Source organism: Aspergillus pseudotamarii (genome assembly GCF_009193445.1).
Source record: "Aspergillus pseudotamarii strain CBS 117625 unplaced genomic scaffold BDV38scaffold_54, whole genome shotgun sequence".
NCBI classification, from domain to species: domain Eukaryota; kingdom Fungi; phylum Ascomycota; class Eurotiomycetes; order Eurotiales; family Aspergillaceae; genus Aspergillus; species Aspergillus pseudotamarii.
Window position 1 is genome coordinate 132582 of NW_022475068.1, and position 17414 is coordinate 149995.

The following is a 17414-nucleotide window of genomic DNA, read 5'->3' on the forward strand; positions in this document are numbered from 1 at the left end:
ATTTAAAGGGAGGCGGGTCGTATCGGCACGTCAGCGGCGTAACGTCACTTCCGCCGAGTTTCCGCTTTCCACCCGGAGGAGCAAGAATGCGATCAGGTCGTTTTTTCTAATTGATAATTGTTCTATGTGTCGTTCATAGAGGATACTGCAATTTACCTGTTATTTGCTGTCTGTCATTCGGAAGGTTATCTCCTTTCTCTGTTGGGGATATCCATCTTATCTCCAGCTTGAAATTCTTTCGTGAAATATCCATGGCATTGATTACTTTCCGGTAGCCCGTGACTTTGACGTCGGATTCTCCTCACCACCATCCAACCGGGCTTCCTGCCTGGATGTACTAGTACTCATGTCTGCTGTCGCACCAGAACATGTACATGATTCATCACCGATCAGCTCCAGAAACCCTCAGCCTTATCGCGTAATAGCGGACGCCGTCCCGCACTCACATCTTCAGATGGAACAAGTCGCAGATTCAAGACCAGCACGAGGACCCACGACTGGTGATATAAGTAGGAACGCAACGGTAGCCACGACACAAACGACTGCCGTCGATGATGCTTCGTCACCGGGTTATAAAAAGAATGGCCTCGGAGGCCCACAACAGATGAACAAGCGGAGTTTGGACTATGTATTAAGGAGTGGCCTTGCGGGGGGTGTGGCGGGGTGTGCGGTACGTTACAACGTTTAAGCTTATCGTGCCAGGTAAAGTGTCGTGGGTATGTCGAATGCTAACTGTTGTTCTTATAGGCAAAAACGGTGGTTGCGCCGCTTGACCGTGTCAAAATCCTTTTCCAAGCGTCGAACCCGCAGTTCGCCAAGTATACAGGCAGCTGGTCTGGCCTGTTATTCGCGGTTCGGGACATTAATCGTCACGAAGGGAGGAGAGGCCTGTTTAAAGGTCATTCTGCGACCCTTCTCCGCATTTTCCCTTATGCCGCCATCAAGTTTCTCGCATATGAACAGATCCGAGCGGTGATAATCCCGTCCCGGGACAAGGAAACACCATTCCGCCGCTTGATTTCTGGGAGTCTGGCGGGGATCACATCGGTTTTTTTTACGTATCCGTTGGAGCTCATTCGAGTACGATTGGCGTTCGAGACTAAGCGATCTTCTCGCTCTTCCTTTACGGATATTTTCCGACAGATCTACCGCGAGCGGGTTTCGCCGCCTTCCGTACCAAGCGGTCTCTCATCCAGCCCCTCGGCCTCAGCTGCAGTCACTGCCACGACTGAAGTCTCCTCTGCTGTGAATAAAGTAGTTCCTAGCTCTGGACTGGCGAACTTTTATCGTGGATTTACGCCTACCCTCCTGGGGATGCTTCCCTATGCGGGAGTGTCTTTCCTTACGCATGACACCGTTGGTGACTGGCTTCGGTCACCGGGACTCTCGCAATACACAACTATTCCAGGATCTGAATTGCAGTCCAAGAAAGGTTCACATCGCGCTCAACTGACCGCCGCGGCGGAACTTTTCTCTGGGGCCCTTGCCGGTCTTGTCTCTCAGACGTCATCCTACCCGCTGGAGGTCATCCGGCGGCGAATGCAAGTAGGAGGAGTAGTGGGCGATGGTCATCGACTAGGAATCGCCGAGACGGCTCGGACGATCTGGCTTGAGAGAGGCTTCCGGGGGTTCTGGGTTGGTCTGAGCATTGGATACCTCAAAATTATTCCTATGACAGCCGTGAGCTTTTTCGTGTACGAGCGGATGAAATGGTCCCTGGGGATTTGAGAATGTTGAAGCGACTGATTGTATATTTCTTTATTTCGCTTCGACCTTTCCATTTGGGCAAGACTAGAGACATCTTGTCATGTTGACTCCGGTTTTCTACTGTTTTCCTTAGATATTGTTTTTTTTCCCCTTCCCATCTTACCTAGATCCAGAGGTATTGGCGTCGTTTGGTTGTCATGGTTGACATTGTTCATACCCATTCTTTGCATAGTGAGGCAAGAGCTGCCTCTGGTGGTACTGTACATAGAGCACATAGTTGGAATTTTGTGCATGAACAGGAGTGTTTATAGATGAAGAATATACATCTTGAAAAGAGTTTTAAAAGAAGTAAGTCACACAGAAATAAGCAAGTTAACCTTCACTCTCAGTATACTACCTCTACCTAGCAATACCTTAAAAGTACTACTACTACTAGTAGTAGTAGTATTGGGGTACCCAAGGTCTCCCTCTGATTGGCCAGCCACCTGCACGAAAGCACAGACCAACAGCGGAACAAAAAAGTTGTCGGGCCTTTCCAGAACAATCAATTTTAGCCCAGTCGATGTGAAAATTGCATACATCCTCGAAACCCCAAAAAGGAGAAAAGGAACATAAGAAACCCCCCAACAAATACCCCTCACCACAATTGACAAACAAAAAAAAAAAAAAAAAAAAAAAAATGACAACCCGGAAGAGAAACGAATTCCTCGACCTCGCCCCAAGCGACGATGAAGACAACGACCGCGGCTACGACTCCGAAGCAGCAGAAGAGAGTAAAGCCCGAATCTCCAAGCGCAGACGAACCCAAACCCAAGACGACGAATCCGACCAAAGCGACAACGACTCCGACGAAGACCTAAAACTAAGCAAGAGCAAAGGCAAAGCCAAAAAGCCCCAACAGCAAAGCGAAGATGACAATATCAGCGACGACAACGACGACGAACAACAAGAAACCTCCGGCGCCCAATACCTAGATGTTACAGAACAAGAGACCAAAACTAGCAAGCGAAAACCGTTGGACAAGGGCAAGCCGCCGAAGAAGAACAAGACCGGGGTTGTGTATCTCTCGTCTTTACCGCCTTATTTGAAACCGTTTGCGTTGAAGAGTATGCTTGAGGCAAGGTCGTTCGGGCCGATTACGAAGGTGTTCTTGTCGCCTGCTGTGAAGCCGGCTTCTGCGCCGCGGAGGAGGTCGAATAAACGGAAGACGTATACGGATGGCTGGGTTGAGTTTGCGTCAAAGAAGACGGCTAAGCTTTGCGCGGAGACGTTGAATGCATCGATTGTTGGGGGGAGGAAGGGGGGTTGGTACCATGATGATGTGTGGAATATGAAGTATTTGAAGGGATTCAAATGGGGAGATCTGATGGAACAAGTGCAGAGGGAGAGACAGGAGAGGGAGGCTAAGCAGCGCATTGAGGATTCTCGGGCTAGAAAAGAGGATAAGGTCTTCCTTCAGGGTGTTGAGACGGGTAAGGTTCTTGATGGAATGCAGAGGAAGAATGAAGAAAAGAAGAAAAGGAAGATGGAGGCTGGTGATGCAGGAGGGCAGCAGACGAAGGAGCTCAAGGTTAGGAGAACATTCAAGCAGAATGAGGTTAAGAAGGGCCGCCATACGATCAAGGACGGTGAAGCTTCTTTGGAGGATGATACAAAGAGGGTGCTGGGGAAGATTTTCTAGTCGATTCGTGTACAATTTTTCAAAGATATCCTTATCAGCGAAACAAGCTTTGTTGATTTCAATATTCTAGCAGATCTGCTTTTGCTATGTACTCGGACCTAACTTTTATACCGCCAAATCAATGTCGCCAATGAACGCCGGACCCTTGGTGTGAAATCATGATTGTAGTTCGACAGAACTTATTCGTCATCGTTCATGTTCAGCTCATCAAAGTCATCAAGCAACTCGTCCATGTTGATCTTCGGCACGCCCTCATCATCACTGTCTTCGTCCATCTCCATACCACCAGCATTCTGGTTCTTCCTGGCCTTGTATAGCTCGATAGTGCCCCGCAGCTCCTGGTCTTCCTCAACGTCGCGAAGGAACATTTCGAAATCTGCTTCGAGACGCTCACGTTCCTGTTCCTGTTTGCGGCTTCCGCCGGTAGGGGCTTGGAGTGCTTCCTCCTCGTGCTCACGAGCCATACGCTTGACTCGCCAGTTGCGGGACTTGTTCTTCTTGCGAGTGTAGTGCTTCTTGACAAGGACAACATCAGGAATCGTAGAGCTGTATTGGCTACTGGCCTCAATAGCATCATAGTTGGGGTCGTTGAACATCGTGCCAGTCAGATGGTAGCCTAGAACAGAGTCTCCAACATGGAGAATCCCGCCTAGATGAGTACGGGTAAAGTAGGTCTGGTCATTTGAGCCCAAGTCCGACGCACGAGCAACAGTTGCTTCGGCAAGGTGGAATCGCCCGTTTGATCTGCCTACCGGCTCAATATCCATCACGATGAACTCAACCAACTCAGTGACATCCGCGAGATTCTTGAACGGCGATCTCCAGTAGGTCGCGCCAGGAACCTCAGCAGTCTGTAGTGTGTTGGGATCCAAGAGTTGAATTGTAGTTCCGATCCGGTGGCATAGTGTCAGTGGCGAGATATTACCTATCGACCGGGCTAATTTGATAGGGATAGCGACGAGGTCATCCTTGCAAATAGGGACTATTTCGACCGAGTAGGAGAACTTGTAGGACTTCGTCGATGTATGAATGTCCATAGAGATAAGCTCTGATGCCTTCTTCACCTTGACAGGCACAACTGAAGAAAGGAATTCAACCATCTTCTCTGCATGGCTTCTCTGGCTGAAGTAGAAGTCCAATCCGTCCTTTGCTTCCTTGATGTTATTGGTATCCTGATGCGCGCGGTGACGAAGAATAAGTTGTTCTAGATAAAGGAATGTTCGCTTATGCGGAACCTTCTGTCGTACTTGCTGTCAAGTGAGTTAGCACAGCTAATACCCTCGGGAAATTGCGATACTGGTAACTTACAACTGATGCGACCCACGTATGTGGGGAAAACGAACGAAGACAATCGGAACATTGCTGGTAATGAACGACATACTCGACAACAAATGCTTGTTGCAGAATTGTCCCTGCGGCCACCTCCTGTTGAATGGTGATCTTGACTTTGATACGTCTTGAGTGAGGTTCAGTCCAGATGAAACTGGCGTCGATGATCCGGACCTTCGTCAGGCCGCGAAGCTTGCGCAGACATAGTGCCAACAATTCTTTTGACTCGAGCGCTGCACTGACCCAGCTGTTGGGGGGTAGAAGCCACCGCTGCGCAGGGTTAGTGACACCCTAATGACCACTTCCGAGATAAACCCACCTCACAATCCCTGCAAGTATGGACAACCGCCTCTCTTTGGATACCTTCAGAAATATCGACAGTCGACCTAACACAGTCTTGACAAAGCGCACCGGCCGCTGTTGTTCCATCGATCGGGGCACCGCAGTTACAACAGAGAATACTAGTATATATGTGTTAGCCATAGCGGGGTAAGATAAGAAGAAAGAAGGTCGACATACGTCGCAGCTACATGGTCCTGCGCAGCGATAGGGACCGGCGCATCCAGATCCATCGACATATTTGCAAATTCCTGCCGCAGACTGATATGAAACCGAGACAAAAAGAGGTAGGATGAAGTGAAACTAAGGGTTACTTGATTTGTAACTTTTTTTTTTTGCCGCGGGGGAAAGATTTCCGTTTGCTTTGTTTGATTGCTTAATAATAAATGTGTTTGTCATGTTTGCTCTGAGCTTTGAGCAGATGTCATCGTTTTTACTGATACCCTTCTCATCCAGTAACATTTTCACATCCGTCATATACTCGCATGATGCATCGAACATTGTTGAGGGGCCCCTGGTGTCGCCACGAGGCCATCTTGCCGCTTCGGATCATAAATTCTGCCTCCAAACTTCGTCGGCCTTTCCCTGTACCTTCACCCTACAAGCACAATCCACGAGCCTTTGCTTCAGTATCCTACCTTGCGTCAGGGCAGCCGCCGCATCCTACGCTCACAGAAGGAAGAGAGATTTCTTCAGACAATGGACCGTCCGGGTCGACTAGTCATATTCCATGGTATCTGCAAGAAGACATGCCAGTTTCCGAGTCGCAGATATCGTCCCGAGATCAAATTCCAGACTTACCAGAGGACCCACCTGCGATTCTTTCCCCATTTCTTGATTATGTTTTCAAAGACCTTGGATTAGATGAACTTAAGCTGATTGACTTACGGGGTCTGGAAACACCTCCTGCTCTTGGCGCAAATGTCATTATGATCATCGGAACGGCCAGAAGTGTGAAGCATCTAAACGTTTCCGCAGACCGTCTCTGTCGCTGGCTGAGGAGCAATTACAAATTGTCCCCATACGCAGATGGGCTACTGGGTCGGAATGAACTCAAGATTAAGCTGCGACGCAAAGCCCGTCGAGCCAGACTTGCAAGCCGTTCCGGCGCCATGTTTGATGACAAGGATGATGGAATTACTACCGGCTGGATATGTGTGAACGCTGGCGTTGTGGAGGAGAGCCCTGTGCTAGAGAAAGATGAAACGTTTGAGGGATTTGGCAAGGTCGGCAGGGGTACGAGGATTGTCGTGCAGATCTTCACAGAGGAGAAGAGGGCCGAAGTCGATCTTGAAAGCCTATGGCAGGGAACCCTAGACCGCGCCGAACGAGAGAAACAGAAGTATTCCGAGGTCACTCGTAATGCACCTCCTGAAGAGGTTCGTGATTCCAACTCGATATATCTACCACCATCTGACCGTGAATCTGGAAAAGTCCCCAGGTCAACAGTAAGCCTCCTATTCGAGCAGAAGAGGCATTTTCACAGCACCCGACCTATCGGCCTCCCGAATGGTAGTGAGGATGTCAACAGTGTAGCAAGGCTTATCACATCGGGACCACCAAACGGACGCCTTGCTCATGGAGATGTTTTTAGTGCTGGTATTTCTACATACTCCTTATTCCAATATCTTAAAAGCTTGCCAAGTGAGACCGCTCGGCACGAGCTGGGGACTGGCCCAGTTGACCAAGGATCAACCCTCTTTCTTCAACTTTTCTATAACCGTTTGTCAGCCCTGTCTGCAGAGGAATCCGCTGTAGCCCATGTCAAACTACTATGCATGGCTATTTCCCGACAACACTCGGCCTACAGCAAAGAAGACTTATGGACTGCGTTAATGAGATGCACTGCTTCAGGATATCATGTCTCTGACGATCTTGCCTTCGACGTTGTCTCGACAATGTTGACGGAGTCGCCCCCGGATGACCGCAATAATGGGTCTTTTTTGCCAGACTCGGACAGAGAACTTGCTGTTCGGGTTTTGGAACATCTCTCCCTTCGTGGTACAAATGTTTTGAATATGAAAGTGTTAAACATGCTACATAGAGCGACTAGTGCCGCATCCCCTGAAGTGGCCCAACGAATTTCACGTATTATAAAGACCCTTGACCTACCTTTTGATGCCGACCACTCCCGTGTTCTCATGGCAACACTCTTTCAGAACCAGGACTATGATGGATTCTGGAAGTTGTGGCGCAAATTGCCTCTGACTAATAGCCCGCGTACCGGTGCAGACTACGAGATGCTTTTCCAGCTACATGCTGAATTAGGCGATGAGCTTCGCGCTCGAGACTGTCTATCAACATGGGTGCCCATGATGACTCGGGAGGAAACTCCAATTCCCTTGCAGGGGCGGCTCCTGCAGCATGTAAAACAATGTCTTGTTGTGGCAGACCCGGATATTGAACAAAGCGCGGCGAGCGGAGCTACAAGTGACTTGGCGCGAATATGGAACCAGTGCCAAAGAAATATCTAGCTTATGATCATCTTGGCTGTGTCGGACTCTATTGCATCCTTGGGGTGCTGTGGAACCATTGGAAATGTATATAACCATTGTATTTTTATAGTCTTGTATAGTAACAAAGCTCCATGTATACTGGCAATCGATAGCACTTACCATATTGGGAACTACGATAAGGGCCAAGGCACATGCCGATAAGCCTCGGCTCAATCCGCCCAAACGCCGTCCGGGGTTGAGCACCGCATCCAACCTCATCTCTCCGCATCTTCTGCCATTCCAAACCACAATCAATTCAGCGTCTGGAGGAGGATGACTGGCCGATATCCTCGCTATGGAATATCTACCCAGTCTTCAACAGGAGTTTGACGAGCTCAAACCGTCTCTCTTCGGTATGTTGCAATGCTCTAACGGTTCCGACGACCGCCGGCTGATAACGCATAGAACTCCTCGCCGAACAGCAACTGTCGGACCTTCTACCCCCATCCATTCGATATATCCTCGCGGTTGCCACCCATCGCCATCCTCGGTATCTGCTGCGGATACTAAACTCCTATGATGAGATTTACGCACTTCTATCTTTGGTAGTTGAGCGGTACTATCTCCGCAATTTTGGAGGCTCTTTCACCGAGAACTTCTACTCTCTCAAGCGTGAGCGCGTTCTCCTGACCAAGAATGGCGAGATCCCACGCGCCCAGCTCGGCGCTCCAGTACCCGTCCGAGAGACACTTAAACTGCGCTCCTCAGATGTGTGGAAGAACCTGCTCATCATGGTCGGTATTCCGTACCTCAAGCGCAAGCTAGACGAAGGCTACGATATCCACGCCGCACCCCAGGCGTCGCTGATCATGAGTGGCGGTCCCCGATATGACCCTAATGATGACCTCCCGCCAAACCCAACCATCCGGCAGCGGTTACACCACTACTATAAGTGGTTTCTTCGAAACGTATACCCATCCGTCAACGCCGCTTACTACTTCTCTATTCTGGCCTTCAACCTAGCCTACCTATTTGACAACACAAAATATTCCTCTCCATTCCTTTGGCTCATCGGCACCCGTATTCGTCGTCTGGGTGGTGCCGACCACAAGGCCATTGCAGACATGCTGGAAGCGAAACCAGCCGCTGGTCCCGGTGGCCGCGGACGCTCCCGCCCAGGTTCCGGCCTGCTAGGCCTACTGAGCCCGCAGAATCTCTACCCTCAACTCCTGACATCTCTCCGCTACTTCCTCCCCGCATCTATCTTCGCCCTGAAGTTCCTCGAATGGTGGCACGCGAGCGACTTCTCGCGCCAACTAGCCCGCAAAGCAACCGAAGTCCTGGACCTACCTGCTCCAGTTACAAACGGCATGATCCTCCCATCGGAGAGAAAGAAGCTCGCCGAAGAGAAAGAGAAGAAGAAACAAGAACCTGACTCGCCGACGCGCAAATCGGCCCTCAAATCTTCCCGCAAACGCCCCCAGCCGCCTATCTCGGCTACCTCATACTTACCTATCTTTACCGTCCCTCTTCCACCCCCAGGTTCGGACGCGGCATCTACCTGCCCCATCTGTCTCAATCAGCTGGCAAATCCAACTGCATGCCAGACGGGGTATGTTTTCTGTTATGTCTGTGTCTTCCATTGGCTTAATGGGGAGCATCAAAAACAAATTGACTTCATGAATGGGGAGGACACAAGTGCCCCGTGGGAGGATGAGTCCGAGGATGAGGAGGCAAAGAAGGGTGACAAGGAGAAGATTGGTGGCCATGGTCAGAGTCGGGAGGGGAAATGGGAAAGTGGGAAGGGCAGGTGTCCTGTGACGGGAAGAAGAGTGTTGGGTGGCACGGAAGGCCTGAGACGAGTATTGATTTAGAATTCTACTGTACAAACACCCGTTCTAGCATATATTACACGTGACATGGTCAATCACATCCGCTTTATAGTAAATACTCCAAAGCTATCTCATTAAGACTCCGAGTTCTGAAATTTGCAGCATACCTATATTTCACCGTAGTACCATATATACACACCTGATATTACGTACTGATGCCATCGCAACACTAATCTTCAGCACAAAGATCTGGGTATAACCTAGCAAGAGACCAAACCAGTCACTCACTCAATAACATACGGCTTCGCCCCATCCCCAAAAATCAAATGCGGCCTTTCCTTTGCAACCTTCAGAATAGTCTGAGCAAAGACCGAGTTCGCCCATGCAAACCACGGCCTGGTATACTTTTCAATATTATTAACGTCGATAGACTCGTGTACAAGACCCAGGAGACTCGAGTTCCGGACAAGATTGATGCACTCGATAATCTCGGCATCCGAGTCGGAAGTCTGGGCTTGGATGAGAAGAGACATTGGCCAGGCGTTTTGGAGGCCGACTGTGCGATTTCCATTAGAAATTATCTTCTAGTATGATAAATTGGGGGGTGGGAGGAGGGAGAAACCATACTATGAGGACCACCAATACCGTGGAAAGCAGATCCAGTCAGATAATACGGGTTACCATCCTTGCTGAGGACCATATTCCGGGTATTCTGATATACCTTGTCATCCTTGTCGACGTAGCCCAAGACGGGGAGCGAAAGGAGAGAAGGAACGTTAGCATCGTCCATAAGAATGCGGGATCCGTAGCCATCGACTTCGAACGCAAAGACATCCCCGAACTTGGGGTGATTGACTACGCCGTGTTCGCGGACAGCTTTGTCGAGATTCTCGCCTCGGTCTTGGAGCTGTTGCGCTAGGTCGGTTTTGCCGCCAGCTTTGCGGAGCACCTCTGCTGTCTTCTTCAGCTGGACGGCCATCATGGCGTTGGGCGGTATAAAGAAGCCCAGGATGGTGGCGTCGTCGCTGGGCCGGAATGCGCTGCGGATGAGTCCGGTGCCATGGTTCAGCGGGTTCCCGACGCCGGCGAGGTTGAGCGTTTCTGTGCCTAGGGTGGTCGTGCGCTGGAATGTGTACTGGTTTGTGACGAACTGGTCGTTGTTGAAGGTTGGCTGTGATTGCGCGTCTAGGACTTTCAAGAGGGTGTCCAGGGCGAGGTACCACCGGTCAGTGAGGAACTCTGTTGATCCTGTGTTTTCGTAGAATTCCGTCCCGAGGGCGAGGAAATTGGCGAGGGAGTCGAGCTCGTACTTGCATTCGAATACGACGGACGGTTCGTATGCGGGGTGGACCTTGTCGTCCTGGCCGTTGTCCGTGGCTTGGATACCGCTGGGTGGTGGCGGCTGGAAGGCGTTGCAGTATGGAGATTGGATGACGAATTCAGCCTGCGTGTTGATCGCTCCTAGAATGAGGTTGTGCAGGTTCTTGTCTTTCTTGGCTAGGGCCTGGTAGCCTGACAATTGGTTTGTTGAGTCGCGCAGCCATTCTGCGTTTATATCGCCTGTTACAACGAAGGTCTGGGGCCCGTTCCATTGCGATCCGGCTCTTTTGGCCCTTCGTGATGCTTGTGCGGTGGATCCGTCCGTGTGCCATCTGATGGTTGTGTCTAGGGTGTTGGGGAAGGCGTTCTTGAACAATTGAGCTAGATCTTTGTCTTCAATGCGCGATGTGATGTCTTCAATGACCTGTTCTACTGCTGGGGAGCTGAAGGTGCGACATTCTTGAGCTGGTCGTTGGAAGGGTAGGTTCAGAGGACCTCCGCTGTATGGGGGGCTACGGAGAAGAGGTGCTTAGCATGAGGAAGATGGCTGCGATCGCAAGAACAGATCGGGAACTTACTGTGGCGCTGTGGAGTATGTGAGATAGTCCGGACAGGCCCGTCGCAGAATTGCAGGGTCGTCACGTAGTCCTGTAGAGCCCTGTGCGTTCCAGCAAGCTGCAAGGGCGACGACCAGCGCTGCTGAGGAGCGCGTCATGATGGACGGGGCTTTAGACGGTGAGTTTTGTATTTCGGGATGTCGCGTATATATGGGGCTTGCGATCAGCCTGGAACAGCGATCAAAGACTATGGATATTGGCAACCGAAGTTGGAGTTGAGAGATATGTTGTGGTTCCTTAATAAATTGTAAATTAAATGCCAAGCGGAAGGTGGGAATGCGGAGAAAGCTCGAAAACGGAGGGTCAGTGTTGTTTATATGCTGCTGTCTCTCAAATACTAGTTGGATACACAGTCAATATCAGAGGGGTCAACTTCTCGGAGAATTTCCGAATACCCTGGGCGTGAAGGGTCACATTGCACTGTCACTGTTACACTGGGAAGAGAAGGCATGATTGTCGATCTCTTGATTTATAGTCCGTGCATAAATACATCCTAATGAGGGTTTAGTGAATCTTCCCCGCAAATAATGATATGATAGCGAGGATCGGCATAAATACCAGAAGAATGTATGGCAATAGATCTGTCAATTGGTTTTTTAAAAATACTTGCACTGAGGTCTATCATGCTATATTGCGGGAATATAGATTGATGTTAATTTGTTATATTAGCAATTGATCCTGTCGTTCTCCGGAGATGTATCCTACTCCTACTCCTACTACTACTACTACTACTACTACTACTACTACCATCCCCCCGCATGAAGTGGGTACAACAAAGGAATCATGTCAATGAATAGATATCCTTCTATTATTGGAGGTAATGCGGACACGCAGGCTTGCAAATATGCTATTTGGTATACATAAACTCCTTCATCGCAGTGTAATACCCCAGACCACTTACTTCTTGCCGAAAAATGACATGATATTGCCCTGTCCTTTACCTGCAGACTTGCCTTTGGGTGCACTCACAGCTGGTTTCTTTTTAGGTGGCGGCGCAGGCTCGTCCTCGGAGAAGGACTCCCACGATGGCTCCTCAACGGTCACTGGACAGCAGTGGTCAGCTCAAATTCATCTACAGTCATCGAAAGCCTTACCTAAGTAGCCTTCATCATCCTTGCGGACCTGCTTCTTCATCACTTGACGCCTGCCACGACGACGGCCTCCCTGGACTATTATTTCTTCCTTGAGCTCCGGTTTCTTCGGAGCTGGCTGATCAATAGGTTTGGATTCTTCCGGTGGTTCTGTGGCATCGGGCATTTCTTCGTCTTCGTCTTCGTCTGCGTGTGGTCAGATGATGCCAAGCATTCAACAGGCTATGGTGCCATACCGTCATCCTCCATCATTTGTTTCAGCTTCTCCTCACGCTCTTTCCGACTTTCGCGAGTTGCAGCGGCTGAGGATGCAGACTTCCCGCTGTCCGGGAAGAGCTCTTCCGGTTCTTCGTCGGCATCGTCGTCATCACCGAAAACTGTGTCCATCTGTCAATATATCTGAATGTATCGGAGCACCAAAGACCAAAGTACTAACCATCCTCGGCGCCACTAGGTTCGGCCTAAATTCCATTAGTATAGCGACTAGGATCACAGAGGAAGCTATACTGACCGATTCCGCCGGGGTTGCCGATTCTTCCTTCTTCTGCTTCGGCTTTGCCTTCGCAAAAGAGCTAAAGAGGTTGCTCTTTTCTCGCTTCACCGGAGCGGCCTTTTGAGTAGCTTTGGATGTTGTTGATGTACTCTCCTGTGTGGGTACTTGCTCGGATACTGCACTTTCCTCCTTCGTTGGCTCTGGTTTTGTCTGAGATGATGTTGCTTCACTTGGCCGTTTCGACGGTATAGTGGGCTTCGATGTAGCAGCAGCTGGCGCTGGGGCCGGCCGTGCGCCCGTTCTCCGCTATTCACATATCAGCACTATACCTCCTATCAAAGTAAATCCTCCGGGGTAAGAAATACCTTGACGTTCTTATTTTGAATCATGCCCCACTGCCCGCCGTACTCCAAAGGATCTTCTTGAGAATGGTTGCTCACCATCTCGCGACTGACATCCGTCAAGACATTAAGATCCTGCAACACCGTCTGCTGCAGGCTGTAGATATATATAGACGATATCGACTCAAATGTGGATTTCGCATCTGATGAGTAGTCATTACTAGTTGCTCACTCGAGTCTAGCACGACAGAGACGAATGGCGCCCTACCTTCCAAGTCCTCCTCCCGTACCAGTAAAACAGAAGCCGTAGGAACAGTATCCGGAACCGAATCTTGATTGGGCATGGAGCTGCTCAGGTATGGACTGCTCGGGAATACATCGCCTCCGTTCTCCTCGCCATTGATATGGCCATTCGTAGCTGGTGCAGGCGCTTTCTGAACGCCCGTAACAATGTAAGTCGCATTCACGCTCTGCGGTCTCTTACTGTTCTCATTGCGGTGGAAGTCGTATAGCATTCTTCGCCTAATTAGTCGCAACTCAACCCAAGTGACGAAGTCATAACCCACTGTTTCGCCAGAGTACTATGCACCCTCAAAGCCCGACTCAACGAGCGGAAAGTGACCTGCGCAAAGCAAGTCATGTCAGCCGAAAGTGAATACCACAATTGTCGCAAAGAAAGAGACACCACATACCGTCCGGCGCTCATTGAGAACATTCTCCGCCAGATACCTCTTATAATCGGCGACAGCCATTAGATCCAGAAACGCTTGATCATACGTTAGAATGATGGGTGGGAGAGAGCAAGTCAGTGTCGACGCGTCCAAACCACTTAACGCGTATCAGTCAGCGGGTCTTGGCAGCGTTCCCAAATAGTTTAACTAATGACTACTCTTTCAATTACTTTGTGTTGCGGCGAACTTCAACCCCCCCGTCTCGTCACGTACGAACCCCTCTTTCTCCCTGTCGCTATTTTCTCGATCTGCTCCCGCACCCATGGAGCAGACGTTTGATCTCCCCGACTCGACCGACTGGCTCGGAACGCCATTGTCGCTCCTGACGCCCCTCGAGTCCGCGCTCCGCTGCCAGGTGTGCAAGGACTTTTTCGACAACCCCGTTATTACCTCGTGCTGTCACACGTTCTGCTCACTGTGTATCCGGCGGTGTTTAAGCACTGAGGGGAAATGTCCGGCTTGTCGAAGTTCGGATCAAGAATTGAAGTTGCGGCGGAACTGGGCGGTCCAAGAACTTGTCGAGGCGTTTCAGAATGCAAGACCTAATGCGTTGGACCTGGCTAGACGCGCTGCAGCTGAAAAACAGGGAGAGGCGGAAGTAGGAACGGCGCAACCTGCTTCGAAGAAGAGGAAGGTCGATGAGCGGGATGGGTCAAATACTGAGGTTTCGGAGGGGAGACAGACGCGGTCACGAACTAAAGGCGTGGAACGGCAGACTGAGCCTGCTCCTATGGAGGTAGTTGAGGATAGCCAAGATGAGGAATATGTTCCCGGTAGGCTCCTTTATACATACAGCGACTGTACCGTAAATCCTAATGCGCTATGGTTAGAGGACGGTCTGGTTGCTTGTCCAATCTGCAATCGGAGGATGAAGAACGAAGCAGTGTTTCGACACCTAGACAACTGCACAGGAGATCCAGCGCCCCCGAAGAAGATATCATTTGGGTATGGTCTAGATAGTTTCTTTTATACTCTAAATGTACTGACCCGAGTTATAGCTCATTGCAACCCATGTCTCCTGCCTCGCGAACACCGAACAAAGCGCCCGAAAGACTCCCCACAATAAACTATTCCTTATTGAAAGATAATGTGCTCCGGAAGAAGCTTAAAGATTTGGGCATACCAAACTGGGGCCCACGACCCCTACTGCAAAGACGTCACACCGAGTGGATGAACTTGTGGAACGCTAACTGCGACTCCAAAGCGCCAAAGTCCAAGCGTGAATTATTACAGGAATTGGATGTCTGGGAACGCACACAGGGAGGTAGTGCACACCCCTCTGCTGAGACTGCTGGCTCCGTTATGCGTAAAGACTTTGATGCAACTGCATGGTCGACAAACCATGAAAGCGACTTCAAGCGACTAATTGCAAACGCGCGAAAGCGAAGCGATGCTTTAGTTCGCACGACCATCCCGTCCGCAGCTCCAGTTCAGTCGCAACAAATGCCCACAGGTGAGCAGCCTATGGAGGCTGCAATTCCAACGAATACGCAGAAGCCAGAACAGCCACTTGTAGACCTCACGGATGCCGCCTATCCCATAATCCAACATGCACAGGAGCCCAGTGAAAGTGAAGAGCCTTATACACTTCCTGGATAATCCATCTAATTCCCATGCGCATTCTTTCTTTGTCGTGTAAATATACCTTGGCCAGAAATTCCTCGCCGTTAGAGATGCCCTATACCTCATTGTGCCGCAGTACTGGGGTTCTCCTCGACTGACATCCGGGAAAGCCTTTCCTCTAAATCGGAATCCACATTTTCGTCTGAGGCTGCGATGCGCGCGGCCTCCTTGGCCTTTTGTTCGAGGTTGTCGAGCTCGGCGAGCTTCTGACGAGTCTTTTCTGCTTCCTCCTCTTCCATAGCCTGTCGCTCCTTGCTCTCTAGCTCTTCGAGCTCCTCGTCTATCTCCGCCTCGTCGACCTGGGGACCAGCCTCGTTCATTATATTTCCAATCTCGTCCACCTTGGACATCTCGTCACGCAATTCATCAACCACATCTTCAACCCTCTCGGCGCCACCAATCTGTGTATTGAGGCCACGAAGAACACCGGTGCTTGCCTCCATCACCTGGACGTATTCAATCTGGCTGGCGGCTTGCTCTATTTTGGAGTAAACCTCTTCTAGCTGTGCCAGGGTGTCTAGCCTCTGTTGCAGGTTACGTTCGGCCAGCTTCTTAGACCGCACCGCCGAAAGCGCAGATATCCTGTTCTTGTTATGCAAAGCTGCCTTTGCGGTTGAGTTCAATTCGGAGATTTTGTTCTCCAACCCTTCCACTTGTTTCGTCATGGTTGCCATGAGCGCTTTGATAGAGGCGACAGTGCTATCTTGCTGTGTAATTTCCCTCGGGGCTTCGTTCGAGGGTCGGAACTTGATTGTCTGGTGAATGGTTAATGTGTCGAAGCGCATATAGAGGCCATTATACATACCTTGCCATCATATGCAATGGCCCCGCTGTCGCGGGACAAATATAACAATAGAACATCAAAGTCTGCTTCTGATAGTTCGCTCTCCTGATTTAGGATAGTTCCAAATTCGTTTACAAAGCTCTCCTTCGAATAAATGAGGTCGGTATTCGATGGACTCTGCCCCATTACCCGCTTCACTATTTCGCCCGCAGCCTCCTGTTCTACTGTTAGCATCTTACCACAACCCCTAAATAGAAAAGCCCATACCTTGAGATTCTCGACCAAGATCCACTCCTGACCCTGTAGACCAGGCGAAGACTCATCCGTACCGACAACAACACCCTTCAACTGCTTCAACCCCCAGCTCATCACATTCCACGGATTCAAAACCCCCGGATCAATAAGCCGCCACTGCGGCTTCTGCAAAATAGCAGGATTAACCCTATACGCCTGCAACGGTACAATCGTTCGGTTCTGCATCGCCTCCTCCTGAAACCCCCACCAAATCACACATTAGCACACCTGCATCCTCCAGAGGGAGAAAAGAAAGAAAGACATACCAAAACAGCCCCAAGCGCCACCGGCTGTCCCCATTCTGGGATCTCCAAATCCCGCAACAGCGACTTATCAGCGCGGAGAATCAGATGGTCACTTTTCCGCTTCGCCCCCATAGACGGTGTCGAGAGTTGGCCGTGCGAGGAGGAGATGTAGCCGTGTTTTGCGGCTTTGGTTAGCGCTTGTTCCCATGCTGCGACATTGACGGCGTAGCCGTCGGGGTTGGTTTTGCGGTGTATGGCGAAGTCGGAGTAGAGCGATGGGAGTCGGTTTCTGGGTAGCAGATTCAATTAGCGTGGGGGGTTTCTTGTGGATTGGAAGGGTTGGGAGGTGTGAGTTTTCATACTTCCGGAATGCATCCCGTGATAGGATGAAGTTGAGAAGGTCGTTCATGTCGAGGATTGGCTGGGGCTTGTAAACTTGGTTTATAGTGATATTAGAGCTTTTGGGGTGGTTACGATAAAGAGCAGATGAGGCTCTGGTTGCTGTAGGCTTCCGAGCCTGACTGCTCCTCTGATGCAGGTGGGCTGTTAACA

General features: G+C 50.3%; 9 protein-coding genes across 9 annotated transcripts; 5 read left to right on the plus strand and 4 right to left on the minus strand.

The window, feature by feature from the left end:
* The first annotated feature begins 43 nt into the window (after nt 1–43).
* On the plus strand, nt 44–2042 carry BDV38DRAFT_255426 (coenzyme A transporter). The gene is made up of 2 exons (XM_032055405.1): nt 44–670; nt 748–2042. The coding sequence occupies exons 1-2, from the start codon at nt 347–349 to the stop codon at nt 1726–1728; spliced, it is 1305 nt and encodes a 434-aa protein (XP_031910468.1). The 5' UTR covers nt 44–346; the 3' UTR covers nt 1729–2042.
* Nucleotides 2043–2386: 344 nt separating this feature from the next.
* BDV38DRAFT_255428 (RNA-binding ATPase activator ESF2) lies at nt 2387–3388 on the plus strand (the record flags this gene model as incomplete). Its single annotated transcript, XM_032055406.1, has 1 exon — nt 2387–3388. The coding sequence occupies one exon, from the start codon at nt 2387–2389 to the stop codon at nt 3386–3388; it is 1002 nt and encodes a 333-aa protein (XP_031910469.1).
* Nucleotides 3389–3419: 31 nt separating this feature from the next.
* On the minus strand, nt 3420–5350 carry BDV38DRAFT_255429 (ribosome-binding protein NMD3). Its single transcript, XM_032055407.1, has 4 exons — nt 5237–5350; nt 5037–5178; nt 4697–4987; nt 3420–4638 (listed from the first exon to the last, which is right to left on the minus strand). Exons 1-4 carry the CDS (start codon nt 5293–5295, stop codon nt 3568–3570), a joined length of 1563 nt encoding a protein of 520 aa, XP_031910470.1. The 5' UTR covers nt 5296–5350; the 3' UTR covers nt 3420–3567.
* Nucleotides 5351–5536: 186 nt separating this feature from the next.
* BDV38DRAFT_255430 (RsfS/YbeB/iojap family protein) lies at nt 5537–7787 on the plus strand (the record flags this gene model as incomplete). The annotated part of the gene is made up of 1 exon (XM_032055408.1): nt 5537–7787. A coding segment is annotated over exon 1 (1559 nt), but the record flags the coding sequence as incomplete, so codon positions are not given.
* Nucleotides 7777–9463, plus strand: pex12 (ubiquitin-protein ligase peroxin 12). Its single transcript, XM_032055409.1, has 2 exons — nt 7777–7904; nt 7957–9463. Exons 1-2 carry the CDS (start codon nt 7847–7849, stop codon nt 9363–9365), a joined length of 1467 nt encoding a protein of 488 aa, XP_031910472.1. The 5' UTR covers nt 7777–7846; the 3' UTR covers nt 9366–9463.
* A 144-nt stretch (nt 9464–9607) lies between these two features.
* Nucleotides 9608–11358, minus strand: BDV38DRAFT_285875 (glycoside hydrolase family 125 protein; the record flags this gene model as incomplete). The annotated part of the gene is made up of 3 exons (XM_032060568.1): nt 9608–9879; nt 9951–11155; nt 11222–11358. 3 exons carry the CDS (start codon nt 11356–11358, stop codon nt 9608–9610), a joined length of 1614 nt encoding a protein of 537 aa, XP_031910473.1.
* Nucleotides 11359–12044: 686 nt separating this feature from the next.
* BDV38DRAFT_162850 (uncharacterized protein) lies at nt 12045–14035 on the minus strand. The gene is made up of 9 exons (XM_032051809.1): nt 13878–14035; nt 13752–13807; nt 13454–13701; nt 13210–13388; nt 12863–13150; nt 12788–12812; nt 12588–12728; nt 12355–12537; nt 12045–12303 (listed from the first exon to the last, which is right to left on the minus strand). Exons 1-9 carry the CDS (start codon nt 13935–13937, stop codon nt 12158–12160), a joined length of 1326 nt encoding a protein of 441 aa, XP_031910474.1. The 5' UTR covers nt 13938–14035; the 3' UTR covers nt 12045–12157.
* A 67-nt stretch (nt 14036–14102) lies between these two features.
* On the plus strand, nt 14103–15558 carry rad18 (E3 ubiquitin-protein ligase RAD18). The gene is made up of 3 exons (XM_032051811.1): nt 14103–14689; nt 14747–14861; nt 14915–15558. Exons 1-3 carry the CDS (start codon nt 14179–14181, stop codon nt 15513–15515), a joined length of 1227 nt encoding a protein of 408 aa, XP_031910475.1. The 5' UTR covers nt 14103–14178; the 3' UTR covers nt 15516–15558.
* BDV38DRAFT_162860 (putative vacuolar sorting protein SNF7 family protein) lies at nt 15465–17405 on the minus strand. Its single transcript, XM_032051810.1, has 5 exons — nt 17225–17405; nt 16884–17151; nt 16591–16812; nt 16345–16539; nt 15465–16294 (listed from the first exon to the last, which is right to left on the minus strand). Exons 1-5 carry the CDS (start codon nt 17269–17271, stop codon nt 15602–15604), a joined length of 1425 nt encoding a protein of 474 aa, XP_031910476.1. The 5' UTR covers nt 17272–17405; the 3' UTR covers nt 15465–15601.
* Nucleotides 17406–17414: the final 9 nt, after the last annotated feature.